The sequence below is a fragment of the Chrysemys picta genome, chromosome 1 (assembly GCF_011386835.1).
Source record: "Chrysemys picta bellii isolate R12L10 chromosome 1, ASM1138683v2, whole genome shotgun sequence".
Classification (NCBI taxonomy): Eukaryota; Metazoa; Chordata; order Testudines; family Emydidae; genus Chrysemys; species Chrysemys picta.
The window spans coordinates 2,689,408-2,708,497 of record NC_088791.1 but is presented as its reverse complement, the minus strand read 5'-3'; the positions used below and the strand labels follow the sequence as shown (position 1 = coordinate 2,708,497).

The 19,090-nt window shown below is 58.5% G+C and overlaps 2 protein-coding genes across 4 annotated transcripts in view; both read right to left on the bottom strand.

Annotated features, from left to right (window-relative positions):
* The window catches only part of RBM28 (RNA binding motif protein 28), a 308,732-nt gene that overhangs the window by 46,790 nt on the left and 242,852 nt on the right, over nt 1-19,090 (bottom strand). The window lies entirely within an intron of this gene.
* The window catches only part of LOC101942743 (proline-rich transmembrane protein 4), a 31,499-nt gene continuing 23,672 nt past the window's right edge, over nt 11,264-19,090 (bottom strand). Inside the window, exon 4 of one of the 3 annotated variants that reach the window (XM_065551383.1) lies at nt 11,264-14,956. In XM_065551383.1, coding sequence (XP_065407455.1) covers nt 12,984-14,956 — 1,973 coding nt within the window. In that variant the 3' untranslated portion in view covers nt 11,264-12,983. The remainder of the gene's footprint in view (nt 14,957-19,090) is intronic. The other 2 variants (XM_065551390.1, XM_008174150.4) reach the window with 2 other exon arrangements.

Below are 19,090 nucleotides of genomic sequence, written 5' to 3'. Positions count from 1 at the left end.
CCAGCAGCTCCGGGGCCTTGGCACTGGGACCGAGCCAGCTCCCAGCAGGGCACCCTGGCCCCGGGTGAGTTCGTGGGTATGGGGTGAGTGGCTCGTACACCTGCCCTTTCACCCGCCGGCCTAGGTCCTAGCTCCAGATTGCAGAGAAGCCCTGGCATCACTCTCGGGGACTCAGAGGCCATTTATCTGGCCTCCTCCCCTGTTCTGCCCACCCCCCGGCCGCCTGCCCCATCGCGCCCTGTCCGCCCTTGGATGGATTTTCTCCCTGAGCCTGGGAGCGAAGGCGGGTCCCCAGACGGGGCTCGGCACACTCCTCTCAGGCAGGCGGGAAGAGATGTTTCTCTCTCTGGCTGGCCAGGTGCGGCGGGGGTTGGCCATGCCACCATGGACTGAGCCCAATGCTAGTTAGGAGATCGGGAAATCACAGGCTCAGAGGAAGAAACAACCCCCGGGGGGCGTCTCACTCACGAGTCAAGGCAATGGGGTGCTGGGGGGCGCAGAGAGACACCCTGGATCCCTCCCCGAGCAGGCAAGCTGCCAGCGCGCCTTGTCTCATGAAGGGCAGATCCCAGCCCAGCCGGGTGGGAAGGATGTGGGGGCGCTTTGCTTTGTCAGACCGGAGCGCGTCCAGTGCACCAGGGCTCAGTCCGGCTTGCACGTTACGATCTGATTGTCTAGGTGACCATTGGCTTCCAATCCTTTGACGTGCTCGGCCCAGTGGTTAAGCACACGGCCCCTTGTGTTCCCTGGGAAGGAGGCGAGGTGCGGGGCGTTCCGCGCGGCGGGGACCTGAGCGGTGGCTGTGAATACTGCCCGTGCCCAGTGGAAGGAGGGGGCGAAGGGCAGGTCTCAGCGAGCTGCCCCAGCCCTGGGTGCCCCGTGCCCGGGAAGGCTGCGCAGGGAGGCTGGGCTGGAGCCTGGGAAGGAAGAGCAGCAGAAATGCTATTTCCCACTTCAGTAGGTGGGGGGAGGGGAAACGACTTCACAGGGCCCTCAGCGCCTTCCTTGTAGTGAACCCTGCCGCTGTCCTCCCTCCCTCCATCCCCATAGTCCCTCCAGCCCCATCCCCACGGATCAGCCCTCCATCCACCCCCAGCATCCATCCATCCACCCGTCCCATCGTTCCTCCCAACCCATACGCACCCAACATCCCACATGGCCCCAGCATCCCTCCATCCCTCCCTATCCACACCCACCATCCCACACACCCCCAGCGTCCCTCCATCCATCCCCATCCACACCCACCATCCCACACGCCCCCAGCATCCCTCCATCCCTCCCCATAGACACCCACCATCCCACACGCCCCCAGCATCCCTCCATCCATCCCCATCCACACCCACCATCCCATACGCCCCCAGCGTCCCTCCATCCATCCCCATAGACACCCACCATCCCACACGCCCCCAGCGTCCCTCCATCCATCCCCATCCACACCCACCATCCCACACGCCCCCAGCGTCCCTCCATCCACCCGTCCCATCGTTCCTCCCAACCCATACGCACCCACCATCCCATACGCCTCCAGCATCCCTCCATCCCTCCCCATAGACACCCACCATCCCACACGCTGCCAGCGTCCCTCCATCCATCCCCATAGACACCCACCATCCCATACGCCCCCAGCGTCCCTCCATCCCTCCCCATAGACACCCACCATCCCACACGCCCCCAGCGTCCCTCCATCCATCCCCATCCACACTCACCATCCCACACACCCCCAGCGTCCCTCCATCCATCCCCATAGACACCCACCATCCCACACGCCCCCAGCGTCCCTCCATCCATCCCCCCACACCCACCATCCCACACGCCCCCAGCGTCTCTCCATCCCTCCCCATAGACACCCACCATCCCATACGCCCCCAGCATCCCTCCATCCACCCCCCACACCCACCATCCCACACACCCCCAGCGTCCCTCCATCCCTTCCCATCCACACCCACCATCCCATACGCCCCCAGCGTCCCTCCATCCATCCCCCCACACCCACCATCCCACACGCCCCCAGCGTCCCTCCATCCCTCCCCATAGACACCCACCATCCCACACGCCCCCAGCGTCCCTCCATCCATCCCCCCACACCCACCATCCCACACGCCCCCAGCGTCCCTCCATCCCTTCCCATCCACACCCACCATCCCATACGCCCCCAGCGTCCCTCCATCCATCCCCCCACACCCACCATCCCACACGCCCCCAGCGTCCCTCCATCCCTCCCCATAGACACCCACCATCCCACACGCCCCCAGCGTCCCTCCATCCATCCCCCCACACCCACCATCCCACACGCCCCCAGCGTCCCTCCATCCCTCCCCATAGACACCCACCATCCCACACGCCCCCAGCGTCCCTCCATCCATCCCCCCACACCCACCATCCCACACGCCCCCAGCGTCCCTCCATCCCTTCCCATCCACACCCACCATCCCATACGCCCCCAGCATCCCTCCATCCATCCCCATAGACACCCACCATCCCACATGCCCCCAGCCTCCCTCCATCCATCCCCATCCTCCCCCAGCATCCATCCATCCACCTGTCCCATCATCCCTCCATCTCCCCACACCCTGTCCCAGCGTCTCTCTTTCTCTCTGTGCCCCTTTCCTTGATTTTGAGATGCTGGACCCTGCAAACTTGCAGCATGTGGCTCCCCCTAGTGGTCGCTGAGTTCAACCTCTATCTGTGGACAGGGCGGGGGAGGGGATTTTGGTGTCATCTCTGGGGTATGTCTCACCCTTTGGGGTCATGGCTCAGTGCTGTGCCCGGGTCAACCTGCGGGTTGATCAGCAGGGTGTTGGGCTGCCCCAGGCTGTCTCTGCTGGCCTGGCTCCAGGATCAGGGGCTGGCTCTGGAGTCAAGCCGGGCTTTTGGCTGGGTCTGTCCCTGGATGTAGACCCAGGGACCACAGGGTGTAGCAGTGATGTGTGGGGGCTGCTTGTCTCTCTTAGCCAGGGCTGGGCAGTGCACCGGGTGCTGTGCTCTGGGGCTGGGTGGGGCTGGGTTTTGGCAGAGCCGGGGCAGGGCTGGGCAGTGCACCGGGTGCTGTGCTCTGGGGCTGGGTATTGGCAGTGCCGGGACAGGGCTGGGCGGGGCTGGGTATTGGCAGAGCCGGGGCAGGGCTGGGCAGTGCACCGGGTGCTGTGCTCTGGGGCTGGGTATTGGCAGAGCCGGTGCAGGGCTGGGCAGTGCCCCGGGTGCTGTGCTCTGGGGCTGAGTGGGGCTGGGTATTGGCAGAGCCGGGGCAGGGTCGGGGAGGTTGCCCATCACAGCACCGTCAGGGTAATTAAAGCAGCAGCGGGCACATTGGCAGAGCCCGGGCGAGATCCAAAAGCGAGTCCCTGGGCCCCAGGGGAAAGGGAAAGTGCAGCAGAATCTCCAGGCCAGGAATATTAACGCCCTGCCAGGCAGTTCACTGCTGACCTTCCCAGCAGCACAGAGCTCGTTTGCTCGTTTGATTTCTAATTGCCACACTTCCTCGTTAGTCCCAGCAGCATCGCTCAGCCCGGAGGCACAGCTGCCCCCCCTCCCCCGTGCAGGGGAGCGAAGAGCATTTACCCTGCTCAGCGCCGTGCTCTGCACCCAGCGTATGGGCCTGTCCCGGGGCCTGCCAGGGGCTCGTCTCCCTCCCCACGGCCTGTGTTTGCTGCGGAAAAACTCCTCGGTGCAGCAGGAGAACAGAAGAGCGGCCATGCCGGGGCAGCCCATGGCCCAGCTAGCCGGCAGCGGTGGGATGGAGTGCACACATTGACCCCGCGTGTTCCTCTCCTTGCACAGACCCTCGCCCTGCCCCATGCCCACCACCCGTGGGCACTGAGTCGGCTGTGCCAGTGATGGGGCTGGCTAGCCAGCGTGACTCACGCAGGAGGGCCAAGTGCTGGGCAGCTCCCGGGGCACTCTGCCCCCACCCCAGTGTCACCCTGAATTGCCAAAGGCAGCAGGCATTTGCCCACAGCTGCCACCCGGGGCTGCTGCGCCCCACCTCTCACAACCCCCCCTGCTGGAGCCCAGCCTTAGCCCGGGGAGCCCCCATCACAGCTGCTGGCCCTGCCTTCCCTGCAGCGAGGGCCCCTGACTTGGTGCAGCTGGGTGCTTTGGGGGCCTGGGGAGGCCCCCCCTTCCTGCTGGCAGTACAGGGGAGCATGGGGGCGGATGAGTAGGGGAGGCAGTATCTCTACACTGTTCCCCGCTTGTCACGTTATTGATTTGAACTGGGACCATATAGAACAAGGGTGCAACCAAAGTCCTGTAGTGGCACCAAATCTTGTATAAAGGGGGTCAAATGAGGTGTCTAAGACAAGGTTATGGTTTAGTGGTTATGATTATGCTGTCTGTATGTGTGTATCAGTTTTGTATTTAAAGTTATAAGTATTGGCTCTATACTGTCTGTATTGCAAACTTGAGTTATGCTTCTGGGTGACACCCCAGACAAGCTGAGATTAGCTCTGCCTAGCCTGTTTGATGGCCCATTAAGGACCATCAGCTATACAATGGACCCATTGAGAGAAGGCAGATACGCCTTGCAACTCAGCAAAGTTTGCAGGGACTGGCCCATGTGACTCCAGACTCCATTTTGCTGTAATTTTCCACAGTAAGAACAAAGAGGTTCTTACACCTGGAAAAGACTATATAAGGCTGATGCCTCTGTGACGTTATTGACATAAACTGGGACCATATAGATCATTGTTGCAACCAAAGTCCTGTAGTGGCACCCAAATCTTGTGTAAAGGGGGTCAAATGGGGTGTCTAGGACAAGGTTATGGTTTACTGGTTATGATTATGCTGTCTATATGTATGTATCAGTTTTGTAGTCGAAGTTATGAATATTGGCTCTATACTGTCTGTATGGCAAACTTATGCTATGCTTCTGGGTGACATCCCAGACAAGCTGAGATTAGCTCTGCCTAGCCTGCTTGATGGCCCATTAAGGACCATCAGCTATACAATGGACCCATTGAGAGAAGGCAGATACGCCTTGTACCTCAGCAAAGTATGCAGGGACTGGCCCATGTGACTCCAGACTCCATGTTGCTGTAATTTAAGAACAAAGAGGTGTTCTTACACCTGGAAAAGACTATATAAGGCTGATGCCTGATCTCCATCTGGTCTTCAATCCTGCTTCTTACCTCTGGAGGAACTTTGCTACAAGCTGAAGCTTTGAACAAAGGACTGAGGACCCATCCCAGCGGGGGATGTATTCCAGAGACTTGATTTGAACCTGCAGTTTATTCCATCGCTGCTGCAAGCCTGAACCAAGAACTGTGCCATTACTGTATGTAATTGATTCCATTTAACCAATTCTAACTCTCATCTCTATCTTTTTCCTTTTATGAATAAACCTTTAGATTTTAGATTCTGAAGGATTGGCAACAGCGTGATTTGTGGGGAAGATCCGATTTGTATATTGACCTGGGTCTGGGGCTTGGTCCTTTGGGATCAGGAGAACCTTTTTCTTTTACTGGGGTATTGGTTTTCATAACCATTTGTCCCCATAACGAGTGGCACTGGTGGTAATATTGGGAAACTGGAGTGTCTAAGGAGATTGCTTGTGAGACTTGCGGTTAGCCAGGGGATGAGACCGAAGTTCTCCTAGTCTGGCTGGTTTGGTTTGCCTTAGAGGTGGAAAAAACCCCAGCCTTGGGCTGTAACTGCCCTATTTGAGCAATTTGTCCTGAGTTGGCACTCTCAGTTGGGTTCCGCCAGAACCGCATTGTCACAGTGGCGTAGTCGTGCTTGGATCCACAGAACCAGGTCAATTAAGCTTTGGGTCAGAACCCCACTCTATCCAAAATTGAATTTTGGGATTGAGAGTTTTGTTGGTTAAAGAGCTGCTGCAATGGCTGAGCAAAGAGCATATGAGGGACTTGGCAAAAAAGCCCTGGAAAATTTGTGTTCAGAAAAGAGGATAAGCTTTAGAAAGAAAGCTACAAAGGAAGAACTGAGAAATCTGTTAATAGCCAGTGATCAGGGGGCAAGAGCACAGCCCTTACCTGAGGCTGCAGAAGATGCAGAAAAAATTAGGATGCAAAGGGTGACAAGTAAACTGCAATTTGAGCATGAACAGAAGCTAGCGGATCTTCGGTTGCTGGAGAAGCAAAAAATAGCAGAATTAGAGAAGGAGGCTGATGAGAGAGCTCGTAAGGGACGTCTAGAGCTGCTCGCTGCTGAGCAGGAGACTCACAGGATGGAACAGGAGACTCACAGGATGGAACAGGAGACGGCCAGACTTCAGCTCCAAGTACTGGAAGAGCGGAGAAAGTCATCCCCACCTGGTGCTCCACTTCCCCCCCGCCATGAGAAAAACTGGGAAAGGATGTGTCCCATTTACAACGATACTGAGGATATAGAGGAGTTTTTGTCTACCTTTGAACGCCTCTGCAATCTGTACCAGATCCCCGAGGGTCAGCGAATGCCTGTCCTGCTGACCAGACTGACTGGAAAGGCCAGGGAAGTATTCAATGACTTGGGGGAACAAGAAGCCTTAGATTATGAGCTGTTTAAGGATTCTGTGTTAAGGCGGTTCAAGGTTACTCCTGAATCTTACAGAGTTAAGTTTAGAGAGTTTAAAATGTCTAAGGATTGTACTTTTGTAGAATGTGCTCATAAGCTGATGGGTTTTGTTAAAAAGTGGGTTGTGGGAGCTAAGGCGCATGGGAGTTTTGAAAAACTGCTGGATTTGATAACTTTGGAACAGTTCTTAGACATTGTGCCTGACAATGTGAGAGCAGCTGTGTGTGACAGGGACCCTGAGTCAGTCCTACGGGCAGCAGAGATTGCGGATGCCCATACCCAAAACAGGGCTCGAGAAGGGTGTAAAACCCCGGGGAAAAGTAATCACCATTCCCCCCAGTTCAAGAGGAGGGAAGGATTTAAAAATAAACCTGACTCTTCTAAAGGAGTTCAAGGGGGCCTGGAGGGTAGGAACTCACATCCCAGGACGGAACAGGTTACATGCTATCACTGTGGTATCCTGGGCCACATGAGATCAGACTGCCCGACACTGAAGGGCAGCCCAAAACCAGCAACCCCAAATGCCACGGCAAATGCTAACCCTGTTGTTGTAAACTCACAGGCAAGCCACACAGAGCCCAGCATTGGTGCCCTGTGTGCAAATGCTGTTTCTGTGGTCTCTGAAGAATTTGACCTTAAAACTCACATTAAAGCTAAATATGGGGGAAATAACGCAGAGTTTATTAGCAGTGCAGAAGTGAATGGAGAAAGGTGTATGGCATGGAGGGACACCGCAGCAGATATTACTCTGGTTAAAGCAAGTCTTGTCAGGAAGGAAGATTATTTGCCAGGTGAAGATGTAACTGTTGTAGCCTTATCTAAGTATTTTGTCAGGGTGCCTTTGGCTAAAGTCCACCTGAAATGGAAGGGATTGGAGGGCACCATGGTTGTGGGAGTAAAAGACATAATCCCTAAGGATATTATGATTGGAAATGATATTAAAGCTATGGTCAGTCAAGTTAATACAAACCAGGCACAAGAGAGGATTGATCCTAAGGTTGTGCCTATGGAGGGTTTCTCCAAAAGTTTGTCCTTGGAAAGTAGCTGTTTGGCTGTAAATGAAGTTTCTGAATGTCTATCTAATGTCTCAGAAGTAAATCTGGAATTAGATCAAGCGAAGGGAGAGGAGAACAAGGAGATTTTGGATGAGTCTAGGCGTTCTTGTGAGCTGATGGCTTTATCTAGTCAGCAGTTTGGGAAGGCAAGGAGAGTGGAAGATGAGTGTCCCTATACCTTATCTGTTTCCTGTGCGAAGAATAGCGACAGTGAAGGAAATGTGCCTGTGTCTGTCAGGGGTATTGACTTGCCTATGGAGGAAGCTACCCCAGTCTCCAAGCAGTTGTCTGTGAACAGCCCGGTTTGCTGGGACAAGGGAAATGAAATCCCAAACGGTATGTCTGGTAAAGAAAAATGCGTCTCCAACTCTTTTTTGTCTGTGGAGCAGACAGAAGGGGCCTTTCGGCCTGTGATGGTTGAGAGTAATGTAGCTGTCTCAGAGTTGGTTCTGGATTCAACTAAAGCCCAGGAAGGGAATGGTCCTAAGTTTGCATCTGCTGGGGAGAATGGCACCATAACTAGGTTGCATCCAGTTAGTGTCTTAGCAAAGTCCCAGAGACCAGAAAATTCTGGTGCTTGTATTTTGCCTGTTGCTCATGTGTGGTTGGAGAAGGGTGTAACAACTCTGTCTGATCAGGGTGATACCCTAGCCAGGGCACAAGGAGAGCAGAAAGGTAATTTGGTTGTGGTACCTACGGACAGTTTAACAACTTGTAGCAAAAAGGAAAAAATTCCTAAGCTTGTGTGTGGCAAAGAGAAGGGAAGTATTTCTAACCTTTTATCTAAAAAGTCTATGGGTGTGCCTGAAAGGGGATTGTGTAGAGATCTGCCTGATGGGCCAAAGGTGATCCTGAATGCAAGTAAAACCCAGACAGAGTCTGTTGTTGCTCAGGAAAGTGTTCCTTTAGAGCAGGCCCTAGGTGAAGAGGGTAAGGGCAGAATTTCTGTGAGGGGTGATTTGCTGCTTAGAAAAGCTCCTGGAGAAAGGAATCCTCATGGTACTCGGTGCAAGCAGTTCCCTGCAACTGAAGGGTGTGAGAGTGATTTAATCAAGGAAGTTTCAGTTCCTAGCAGCCAGAAATTGTCTGTTGTGAATGGATCCACTGACTTTCCTTTTAAAAGATCCAGTGTGGGTAGCTTTGAGAAGGTCTCAGAGGAAGTAAAAGTTGTTAAGGAATTGAGGCAGCCCTATAACCAAGTGGCTGTGTGGGGCCAACTTGTTGGGGAGACAATGGTGTTGGAACAGAAATGTCTCCTTTCTAATTCTTTAAACGAGCAGTTTGCGCTTCAGGGTTTGAGGACAGATTTGGTTACTGATGTGTCAGAGCAGAGCAGTTTTATGGCTGAATGCTTGAGGATGCGGGGGAGAGCAAGCAAACTCTCACCCGCAGACTCTTTGGATTTGTGTGGTATCTCTTTAAGGCAGAGTCCAGCCTTGGAAATTATAGCAGTTAAGGATGGGAAAACTGGTGGACTGGCTCTGGTCTGGGGTAGTGCAAATTACTTGCCTGGCTGGGAAAGGGAGGACTTGCTAATAGCTGTTAGCACAGAGGGCCCACCCCATCAGCCAGTAAAGTCTGTTAAGCAAGAGAAATCAGGGTTTGATTCTGCAGAACAAGGAGGAAAGAGAAAACTGAATTTGGCAAAGGGAAGCCACAGGTTAACCCTAAAATGCCCAAACTCCAATGGTATTGAACCAAAGGGGTGGCATGACAACCATGATTGTAAATGGACACTTGCAATGAACTTGTTGTTATTGCTTAATTTTGTAATGAATGTGTTGCTATTGCCACAAACTGTAAAAATGTACAATGTGTCTAATCTTTTGGAGAATCCCTTGGACATGTTAAAAGGAATACATGAAAACACACGTTATGTTGAAAGGCCTTGTTACACTGGGGTTTCACAGGTAATGCCTATAAACAATATGGGAACTTTTCACAGGGGAAAAGACATTCCAAACCTAATGTGCTGTATGAAAAGGAAGACTGAGGCACACTACCATATTGCTTTCATGGCTAAATGCCAAGATTCCTGTACTATGAAGAACATTAATATCTGCATTTATTCGATGTTAATGGGGTTCCAAACATTTGCCCGAGCTGGTATGGATAAAGTAGCTGTTTTCTTTAGCTCTTGGCAAGATCACATAACACATACAGGAACCATGCTGCCAGAGCAGATCCAATCCACTATTGTTCTAACTAAGTTTTACCTTGAGGTTGTAAAGAGGTTCAATCATGTGGTTAAACATGATTTTGATAAACCATTTCTGTTATACACTGGTATGGCTTCTAACCCAATACTAGCTGTAGTAAGACAGAACCCAGGATGGGGAGCTCTTGGGATGCAGTCAGTGATGTTTGTGTCATCCCTTCCTGCATCAATTTTGCGTTGGGGGTGTGACGTTATTGACATAAACTGGGACCATATAGATCATTGTTGCAACCAAAGTCCTGTAGTGGCACCCAAATCTTGTGTAAAGGGGGTCAAATGGGGTGTCTAGGACAAGGTTATGGTTTACTGGTTATGATTATGCTGTCTATATGTATGTATCAGTTTTGTAGTCGAAGTTATGAATATTGGCTCTATACTGTCTGTATGGCAAACTTATGCTATGCTTCTGGGTGACATCCCAGACAAGCTGAGATTAGCTCTGCCTAGCCTGCTTGATGGCCCATTAAGGACCATCAGCTATACAATGGACCCATTGAGAGAAGGCAGATACGCCTTGTACCTCAGCAAAGTATGCAGGGACTGGCCCATGTGACTCCAGACTCCATGTTGCTGTAATTTAAGAACAAAGAGGTGTTCTTACACCTGGAAAAGACTATATAAGGCTGATGCCTGATCTCCATCTGGTCTTCAATCCTGCTTCTTACCTCTGGAGGAACTTTGCTACAAGCTGAAGCTTTGAACAAAGGACTGAGGACCCATCCCAGCGGGGGATGTATTCCAGAGACTTGATTTGAACCTGCAGTTTATTCCATCGCTGCTGCAAGCCTGAACCAAGAACTGTGCCATTACTGTATGTAATTGATTCCATTTAACCAATTCTAACTCTCATCTCTATCTTTTTCCTTTTATGAATAAACCTTTAGATTTTAGATTCTGAAGGATTGGCAACAGCGTGATTTGTGGGGAAGATCCGATTTGTATATTGACCTGGGTCTGGGGCTTGGTCCTTTGGGATCAGGAGAACCTTTTTCTTTTACTGGGGTATTGGTTTTCATAACCATTTGTCCCCATAACGAGTGGCACTGGTGGTAATATTGGGAAACTGGAGTGTCTAAGGAGATTGCTTGTGAGACTTGCGGTTAGCCAGGGGATGAGACCGAAGTTCTCCTAGTCTGGCTGGTTTGGTTTGCCTTAGAGGTGGAAAAAACCCCAGCCTTGGGCTGTAACTGCCCTATTTGAGCAATTTGTCCTGAGTTGGCACTCTCAGTTGGGTTCCGCCAGAACCGCATTGTCACAGCCTCATCTCCATCTTGTCTTCAATCCTGCTTCATACCTCTGGAGGGACTTTGCTACAAACGAAAGCTCTGAACAAAGGACTGAATGACCCATCCCAGCTGGGGATGTTCCAGAGACTCGATTTGAACCTGCAGTTTATTCCATCACTGCTACAAGCCTGAACCAAGAACTTTGCCATTACTGTATGTCATTGATTCCATTTAACCAATTTTAGCTCTCATTTATATTTCTTTCTTTCTATGAATAAACCTTTAGATTTTAGATTCTAAAGGATTGGCAACAGCGTGATTTGTGGGTAAGATCTGATTTGTATATTGACCTGGGTCTGGGGCTTGGTCCTTTGGGATCAGGAGAACCTTTTTCTTTTATTGGGGTATTGGTTTTCATAACCATTTGTCCCCATAACGAGTGGCACTGGTGGGGATACTGGGAAACTGGAGTGTCTAAGGAGATTGCTTGTGAGACTTGCGGTTAGCCAGGGGGTGAGACCGAAGTCCTCTTAGTCTGGCTGGTTTGATGCCTTAGAGGTGGAAAACCCCCAGCCTTGGGCTGTAACTGCCCTGTTTTAAGCGATTTGTCCTGAATTGGCACTCTCCGTTGGGTCCCGCTGGGGCTGGCCGAAGGGTGACTATGGGCCCGTCCTCCGTTGCCTCTGCTGGCTTCAGGGGAGCGACAGCTGCCGCCCACCGGGGGTCTGGCCTGACGCATTGTGCAGGTCCCCAGCCCACGGCATTCAGACGGGGTCCCTGGGCTGGCTCCGTTCCCTGCCCGCCCAGCACCACACACCCTGGGGCTCCATTAGGCGCTCTGGTGCTGGGCAGCAGGACAGCACCCGACGATTGCCTAATAATGAACCCCGGGGTGCCCTTTCTCCGTGGCTGCACTTGTGTTTCACTCAGACACGCTCAGCTGGACGGGGACGGGGCTCTGCAGTGCCCCACGGTGGGTTCTGGGGCCCAACGCTCACTGCAGGGCTCCCCATGTCAGGGTGGGGCACGGGGCACCCCCCATGGCTGGCTCTGCCCAGGGCTGTCGGGATGGGCACAGCCCCCCCCCCATGGCTGGCTCTGTCCAGGGCTGTCAGGATGGGCACAGCCCCCTCTCCCCCCCCCCATGGCTGGCTCTTCCCGGGCTGGAGGCTACCTGGTTTAGCCGTGTAACTCCCCCTGCTCGTGCCCGACGAGGAACCCAGCTGCTCCTGTTGATAAAATACTTTATTAATGCAAAGGGGGGGAGGAGTTTCCGGCACCCACAGCCCCCGCGCCCGGGGGCCTGTCACCGCCGCTAGGGGCTTTGGAGTCTGGAGCACAAACCACGAACCTACCTCATTGCTAATACAGGGGTCAAAGTCTGGGCCCACCCCCTCCCCCCGCACCCGGGGCTGGGAGGGAGCAGGGCAGGAGGGCATTGGGCAGCAGGCAGATGGGGGGGGGCAGGGGGCATCTCTAATAGACACTGAGCCACTTCCAGGGAGCCGGGGTGAGAGCCGGGCCCCTGGGCCCCCTTTCCAAGGAGCTGTGGTCCCAGGCTGTTGGGAGCCCACAGTCCCTTCTCTCCCCCAGCGGGGAGCGCCCTCTCCCCGTCATAGAGCTGCAAGCCCCTAGGGCCGGCCACGGGCTCCCCCAGCCCCATCTCGGGCGAGGGGGGGGGAGAAGGACAGGGGTGGTGCCGCTGGGGCACATGGAGGGGGGGGGGGGGAGGAACGTTGTGAATCTGCCCCGGCCCTGGACCCCTGGGACGTGGGTGTGGGGTGAGCACCCTTTGCTGGAGTGCATGGGCCATGCATTGGCTCTGACCAGAGGGGACCCCCCTCCAGGGGCGGGAAGGGCCCGTCCCGCCTAGCACCATGGGGGGAGATGTGGGTCTCAGGGCCGCCCTGGCTCCTCCTGCGAGGCCGGGCCCACTGGGAAGGTGGCAGCAGCGGGCCGGGGCGGCCCCTCTCCCTACAGGTCGATGGTGTCGCTGCTGACACTGAGCGCGTCGATCTGCCGGCACACGTCCATGAACTCCTCCTGCAGCACAGCCGCCTCGCCCGCCGGTGGCTGCGGGACCAGAGAGTCCAAGGACTCCTGGGAGGGCTGGGCCAGGGGCAGGTACGGCCCCCCGGGGGGCGGGGGGGACCGGCGAGGGCTGCTCTCGCCCGGGCCCCGGGGCAGCTTCGGCTCGTACGCAAAGGAAGACGCGTGGGTGGTTTGCTCCGGGCCGGGACACAGGACCAGGGAGGAGCCGTCCAGGGAGAGTCCGTAGGGGGAGCTGGAGCAGCGGCTGCTTTCCCTCCACCTGCCCGAGGAGCAGAGGGGGGTGTCAGGTGCGCCGGCCTCCGGGGACGCCTCCCCATCCTCTCCCTGGGGTAGGGCCGCCTCCAACTCCCCGCAGGAGGAAGTCCGGTACAGGCCGCGGCTGGCCGGCGTCTCCCCGAGCCCCTCGCACGCCTGCAGGCCGGGGCTCTGGTGGCTGAGTGCCAGGGTGCTGGACCTGGCTAGGGCGCCGGCGGGCTGGAAGAGGCTGGCGGGGATGAGGGCCTCGCTGAAGAGGGCCTCGTCAATGCTGCGCCGCAGGTTGATGGGCGACGGGGGCCGGAAGTCAGCGGTGGGGTCGCCGTCCATGGCCATGCTGATGACGGAGGAGGTCTTCGAGCCGTAGCCGCCCTTGAGGCGCGTCTCCGAGGCCCTGGCAGCCCCCGGACTGTGGGCGCCGCAGTAGCCCGCGGCCCCGTCCGCACTCAGGCGGCTCCCGGCTAGGGCGTAGAGCGGCAGGAACTCGGAGTCGCTGCGGGCGATGGTGTCACACATCACCAGCTTCTCGTGCTGCGCCACGGCCCACTGGAAGTTGTTGGGCAGGATGGGGGCCTTCACGGGGCCGCGGAAGAGCGCGCCCCAGCAGTGCACACAGGGGGGCTCGTGGGAGCAGAACACGGGGTACAGGCCCACCAGGGCCAGGGGCAGCCCGGTGCCCACCTCGCAGAGCCGGCAGCCCAGCTGCAGGGACCACCAGGGCCAGGGCCCGAAGAAGCCCGGCGGCAGGCCGTAGCCCAGGGCGTGCAGGATGGCGTAGGCCTGCAGAGCAGCGCTCAGCAGGGCGAAGCAGGCGGCCAGCAGGGTGGTGCGCGCGGCCCGGCTCCAGTCGCCAGCGTCGGCGAAGGGGCAGCGGCTGAGGTGCTCGGTGGGCGGCGTGGAGCTCTGGAGGTTGTAGATCTGCGTGGCGTCCGCCCGCCCCAGGCAATAAAAGGCGAGGAAGGCGAGGGAGAGGAGGGCGGCCAGCAGGGCGAAGGTCCCCCGCGAGACCAGCAGCAGGAAGGGGAACTGGCGCAGCAGGTCCGCGGCCAGGACGGCGCCCACGGCCACGAAGAAGTGCAGCAGCACCAGGGCGGCCAGGCAGCCGGGGTGCCGGAAGCGGGCGCGCGAGAGCTTGACGCGGGAGCGGGTGGAGAGCAGTAGGAAGGCAACGGCCAGCGCGGAGGAGAGGCAGGGGAAGGGCAGATCGTGCAGCAGCAGCGAGGCGACGGCCGGCAGCCGCTCCTGCTGCCCATAGGCGTCGTAGAAGAGCAGGAAGGCTCGGGCGGCGCCGGCCAGGAGCAGCAGCAGGTCGAGGGCGGCCAGGAAGGTGCAGCCAGCCGGGCAGCGGAAGGGGAGGCAGGCCAGGCTCAGCAGGGAGAGCAGGGCCAGCAGGCTGAAGAGGGAGCCGGCCCCGTAGACGTGGGCTTCCCAGGCCAGGCCCCAGTCAGCCATGGCCGTGTTCCAGTCGGCGTGCAGCGTGACGAAGAGGGGCGGGGAGGGCAGCAGGCGTGGCACTGGCGGGGCCTCGAGCTCAGGGCTGGGGGAGCCGCACTCCTCTGGCTTCTCCGGCGTGCACCTGGGCCAGGCGGCCAGCGCCCCCTCGCTGCCCGGAGAGGGGCCGTGCTGGCCAGGGGCCGGGCCTGGGGACGAAGGAGACGGAGAGGCCGTTAGCGGGGGGGGAGGCAGACCCAGCGCCGGCAGGGAACGCAGCAGGTCTTCGTGGCCTGCCATCATCGCGGTGACGCCCACAAAGCCCACTCCCTCCTGGCTCTGCAGGGCCGGGGCCAGGAAACGCGCCAGTCGCACAAGCTGGGCAGCACTGGGGGCCTGGCCATGGGGAGGGACCACGAGGGGGGCACCAGGGGCAAGCTTGGGATGATGGAAACAGGCTGCCCTGCCTCTCTGCCACGCAGAGAGCACGCACCAGCCGCAGAGCGCACACGCATGAACACACAAACACATACCTACACCAGCCCCAGAGCGCGCACACATGCACACACACACACAGCACACACACACACATAGCACGCACCAGCCCCAGAGCGCGAACACACACACACAGACCAGCCCCAGAGCGCACACGCATGCACACCCACACCAGCCCCAGAGCGCATGCACACACGCACACACAGAGCACACACCAGCTCCAGAGCGTAAGTGCACGCACACCCACACCAGCCCCAGAGCGCATGCACGCACACACACACACACACACAAACCAGCCCCAGAGCGCATGCACGCACACACACAGAGCACGCACCAGCTCCAGAGCGTACGTGCACGCACACCCACACCAGACCCAGAGCGCATGTGTGCACACACACACACACACACACAGCAGCCCCAGAGTGCGTGCGCACACACACATCAGCCCCAGAGCGCGCGCACACACACACACACACACACAGAGCCCCAGCGCGTGCGGACACACACACACACAGAACCCCAGTCCCAGAGTGCACGCGCAGACACACACACACCAGCCCCAGAGCACATATGCATGCACACCCATACACACCCACACCTGCCCCAGAGTGCATGCACACACACACGCGCACACACAGAGCACGCACCAGCCCCAGAGTGTACACGCACACACACCCACACCAGACCGAGCGCCTGAGCACACACACAGCACACACCAGCCCCAGAGCGCACGCTCACACACACACACCAGCCCCAGAGCATGCGCGCACACACACACACTCCCCACCCCCTCCCCCACACACAGAGCACGCACCAGTCCCAGAGCGCGCGCACACACAGCATGCACTGCACTGGCCGCAGAGCATACGCACACACACGCACAGAGCATGCACCGGCCCCTGAATGCAACCCCCTCCACACACACACGCCCCAGTGTGCACACACGCACAGAGCAGCACACGTGTCCCAGTGCATACACACATGCATGCTAATGTACCATCACCTGAGAGACGCTCCCACTTAGCCACTCACAGAACACATGTGCAGACACAGCCTTGTGCATGTGCATTTCACACTTGGCTACGTGCCCCTCTGGGGGGCAAAGGGGGGAGCTCTGAAACCCAGACAGGCCCCACAGTGAACAGGCCCCAGATCAGGACGTGGCGACTGCTGTATTCAGGCGCTCGGGTCAGGCTGTGCAAACACCCTCCGAGCAGAACACCCGGCCACGCACACAGCCCTGCGTTATCTGCGCCTGCGGCTGGAAAGCAGCCAGCCAGGGACTCGCTGTTCTGGAGATAAAACATGAAAGCCAATAGCCCCTAATCCGGGGGCCCTGGGGCTGCAGAGCTGCTGGCAGAACGTGCCGGCTGCTGGCTGCTTGTGGGGAGCCGGCTGGCTGAGCCCGTGACCTCGGGGGGGGGGTGCTCACTGTCAGCTCAGGCAGACCCCCGTGTGGAGCCCCCATGCCGCTGGGCTGGAGGGGAGACCCCAGGGACAGATGCCCGCCATGCACGGGGTGGCACATGGCGCTGGAGGGGGGACCACAGGGACAGATGCCCGCCATGCACGGGGTGGCACATGGCGCTGGAGGGGGGACCCCAAGGACAGATGCCCACCATGCACGGGGTGGCACATGGCGCTGGAGGGGGGACCCCAGGGACAGATGCCCGCCATGCACGGGGTGGCACATGGCGCTGGAGGGGGGACCCCAGGGACAGATGCCCGCCATGCACGGGGTGGCACATGGCGCTGGAGGGGGGACCCCAGGGACAGATGCCCGCCATACACGGGGTGGCACATGGCGCTGGAGGGGGGACCCCAAGGACAGATGCCCGCCATGCATGGGGTGGCACATGGCGCTGGAGGGGGAACCCCAGGGACAGCAGGACGGAGGCCCGCCATGCACGGGGTGGCACATGGCGCTGGAGGGGGGACCCCAGGGACAGCAGGATGGATGCCCGCCATGCACGGGGTGGCACATGGCGCTGGAGGGGGGAGCCCAGGGAACCCCATGCTCACTCCGAGGCCGCAGAAAGCGCCAGGGCTCCGCAGTGAGAGCTGGCTCGGCGCCTTGGGTCCCTCCCCAAGCAGGAGGGGGCGCTGCTATGCACCCCCCATCCCTGCCGCGAGGAGAGCCAGGGGACCCCTTCTCCCTGTTGGCAGAGGCCACCTGCCCCGGGAGCTCCAGGCCAGAGAGTGAGCAGGGCCGGAGCTCCGGGCAGGGCGGACAAGCAGTGCCAGCCTGGGTCTGGGCACGGCCAGGAGACCACCCAGGCAAGCGCAGGGACCTCTCCCCTGTGCCAGGGGCTGGGAAAAGCCTCTGCTCTGCAGCAAGCACGGCACCCGCTGGCCGGCCCCGGCGCTGGCGTGGGGGAGGGGAGGCTGGGGGGCTCAGGGGCATTGTTGGGAGGCACAATGGGCTGGGCCTGGGGCTGCCTCCCGGGCTGTTTGCGTAGCCAGGGGCTTCTCCAAACACAGCGGCTCACACAATGGCCGGCGGCTCCATGGGGCCTGGCGGGAAGCGACGGGACAGACGCCAATCAGCGATCGCCCCAACGCCGCCACAGCCCCCCCTCGCGGCTCCCCCGGGCGGGCTGCACTGGGGCTGACCGAGGTGCCCCCAGAGCTCAGCCCAGCCCTGCTCTCCTGGCCCGGCCCTGCACCCCGCTTTGTTTATCCCTCGGGAGTCTAATCCGGGGCTTTAGCCAGGTTCGGATCAGCACCAAGTGCCTTTGCAACCCCCTCTTCGCTGGATTAGTTCTGGCATCTCTCAATCCGCCCGCCCGTTTGCATCACCGCCGAGGAATTTGCCACGGAGCCAGCTGTCTGGCCCCCGGGCCGGGCCCTGTGCAGTCACAGCCTGGCCTCGGGCCGCCGTGTGCCCTGCTATTCGCAGGATCGTCCTGCCCGTGCCCGGCCAGCGCCATGGCCCGGGGGGCAGAGCTCAGGCCCGGGGCTCTGGGGGGCTATGCCTGGCCAGCTCCTCTCCAGCCCTCTGTCCACGAGAACGCTCCCATCCTTGTTCCTAATGCGCTGAGACATAGGGACGAGAGGCACAGGGTGGGCTCAGTATTATCATCAGCCGGGGCCCCACTGGCCCCAGCCACATGGCAGCCCCATCCCCCTGCATCTGCCCCAGAGCTGAGGAAGGGCTGGCGTGAGAGACCCTTCTCCCCGTTGGCAAGAGGGCCTGGCTGTTGAGGGACCTGGACACAACTCATCCCCTGCCCCCTCCCGCCAGGCAGCTGGGGTGGAGGCCGATTTGGGTAATGTGCCACCGTTGGTTAAACAAGCTGAAGCCCGGAAGGGGCACTGTTCAATATACATAAGCCCCATAGGGCTTACTAAAAGCCCACCAGGGGAAACTGAGGCAGGGACTTAATTGCAGCGCTGCCCACCAGGGGGCGCTCCAGGGGCAAGGCCCCCATTACATATACACCAATAGGGCTGGATGGACGCTGGGTGTGTGCCAGGGTGGCAGCAGACTGGGTGCGGGGCCAGAGAACAGCTCCGTTACCGAAGGAGGCAGAACGCTGCCCTGAACGCGCCCGCGGCTGGACTGGCCGAGCGGCGTTCTGCGCAGGTGTGCTCAGTCGACGGCCCCGGAGTCACCAGCCCCTCTGTTTCTCCGCTCAGCCCTGGCGCGGGCGCCCGAAGCCGCCAGTCCTGCCATGCTGCTCGCTGAGCCGCATTTCTCCTGCCGGGCTTCCCACTGCTCGGAGAGCGAAGGCTCGTCCGCAAACCTGCCTCGGGGAGCCGTCAGCCAGTCCGCACCCAGCACCCCAGGGGCATCTGAGCGGGGCAGCAGAGACGTGCCCTTTGTAATGTGGTCGAGGAGAACGACT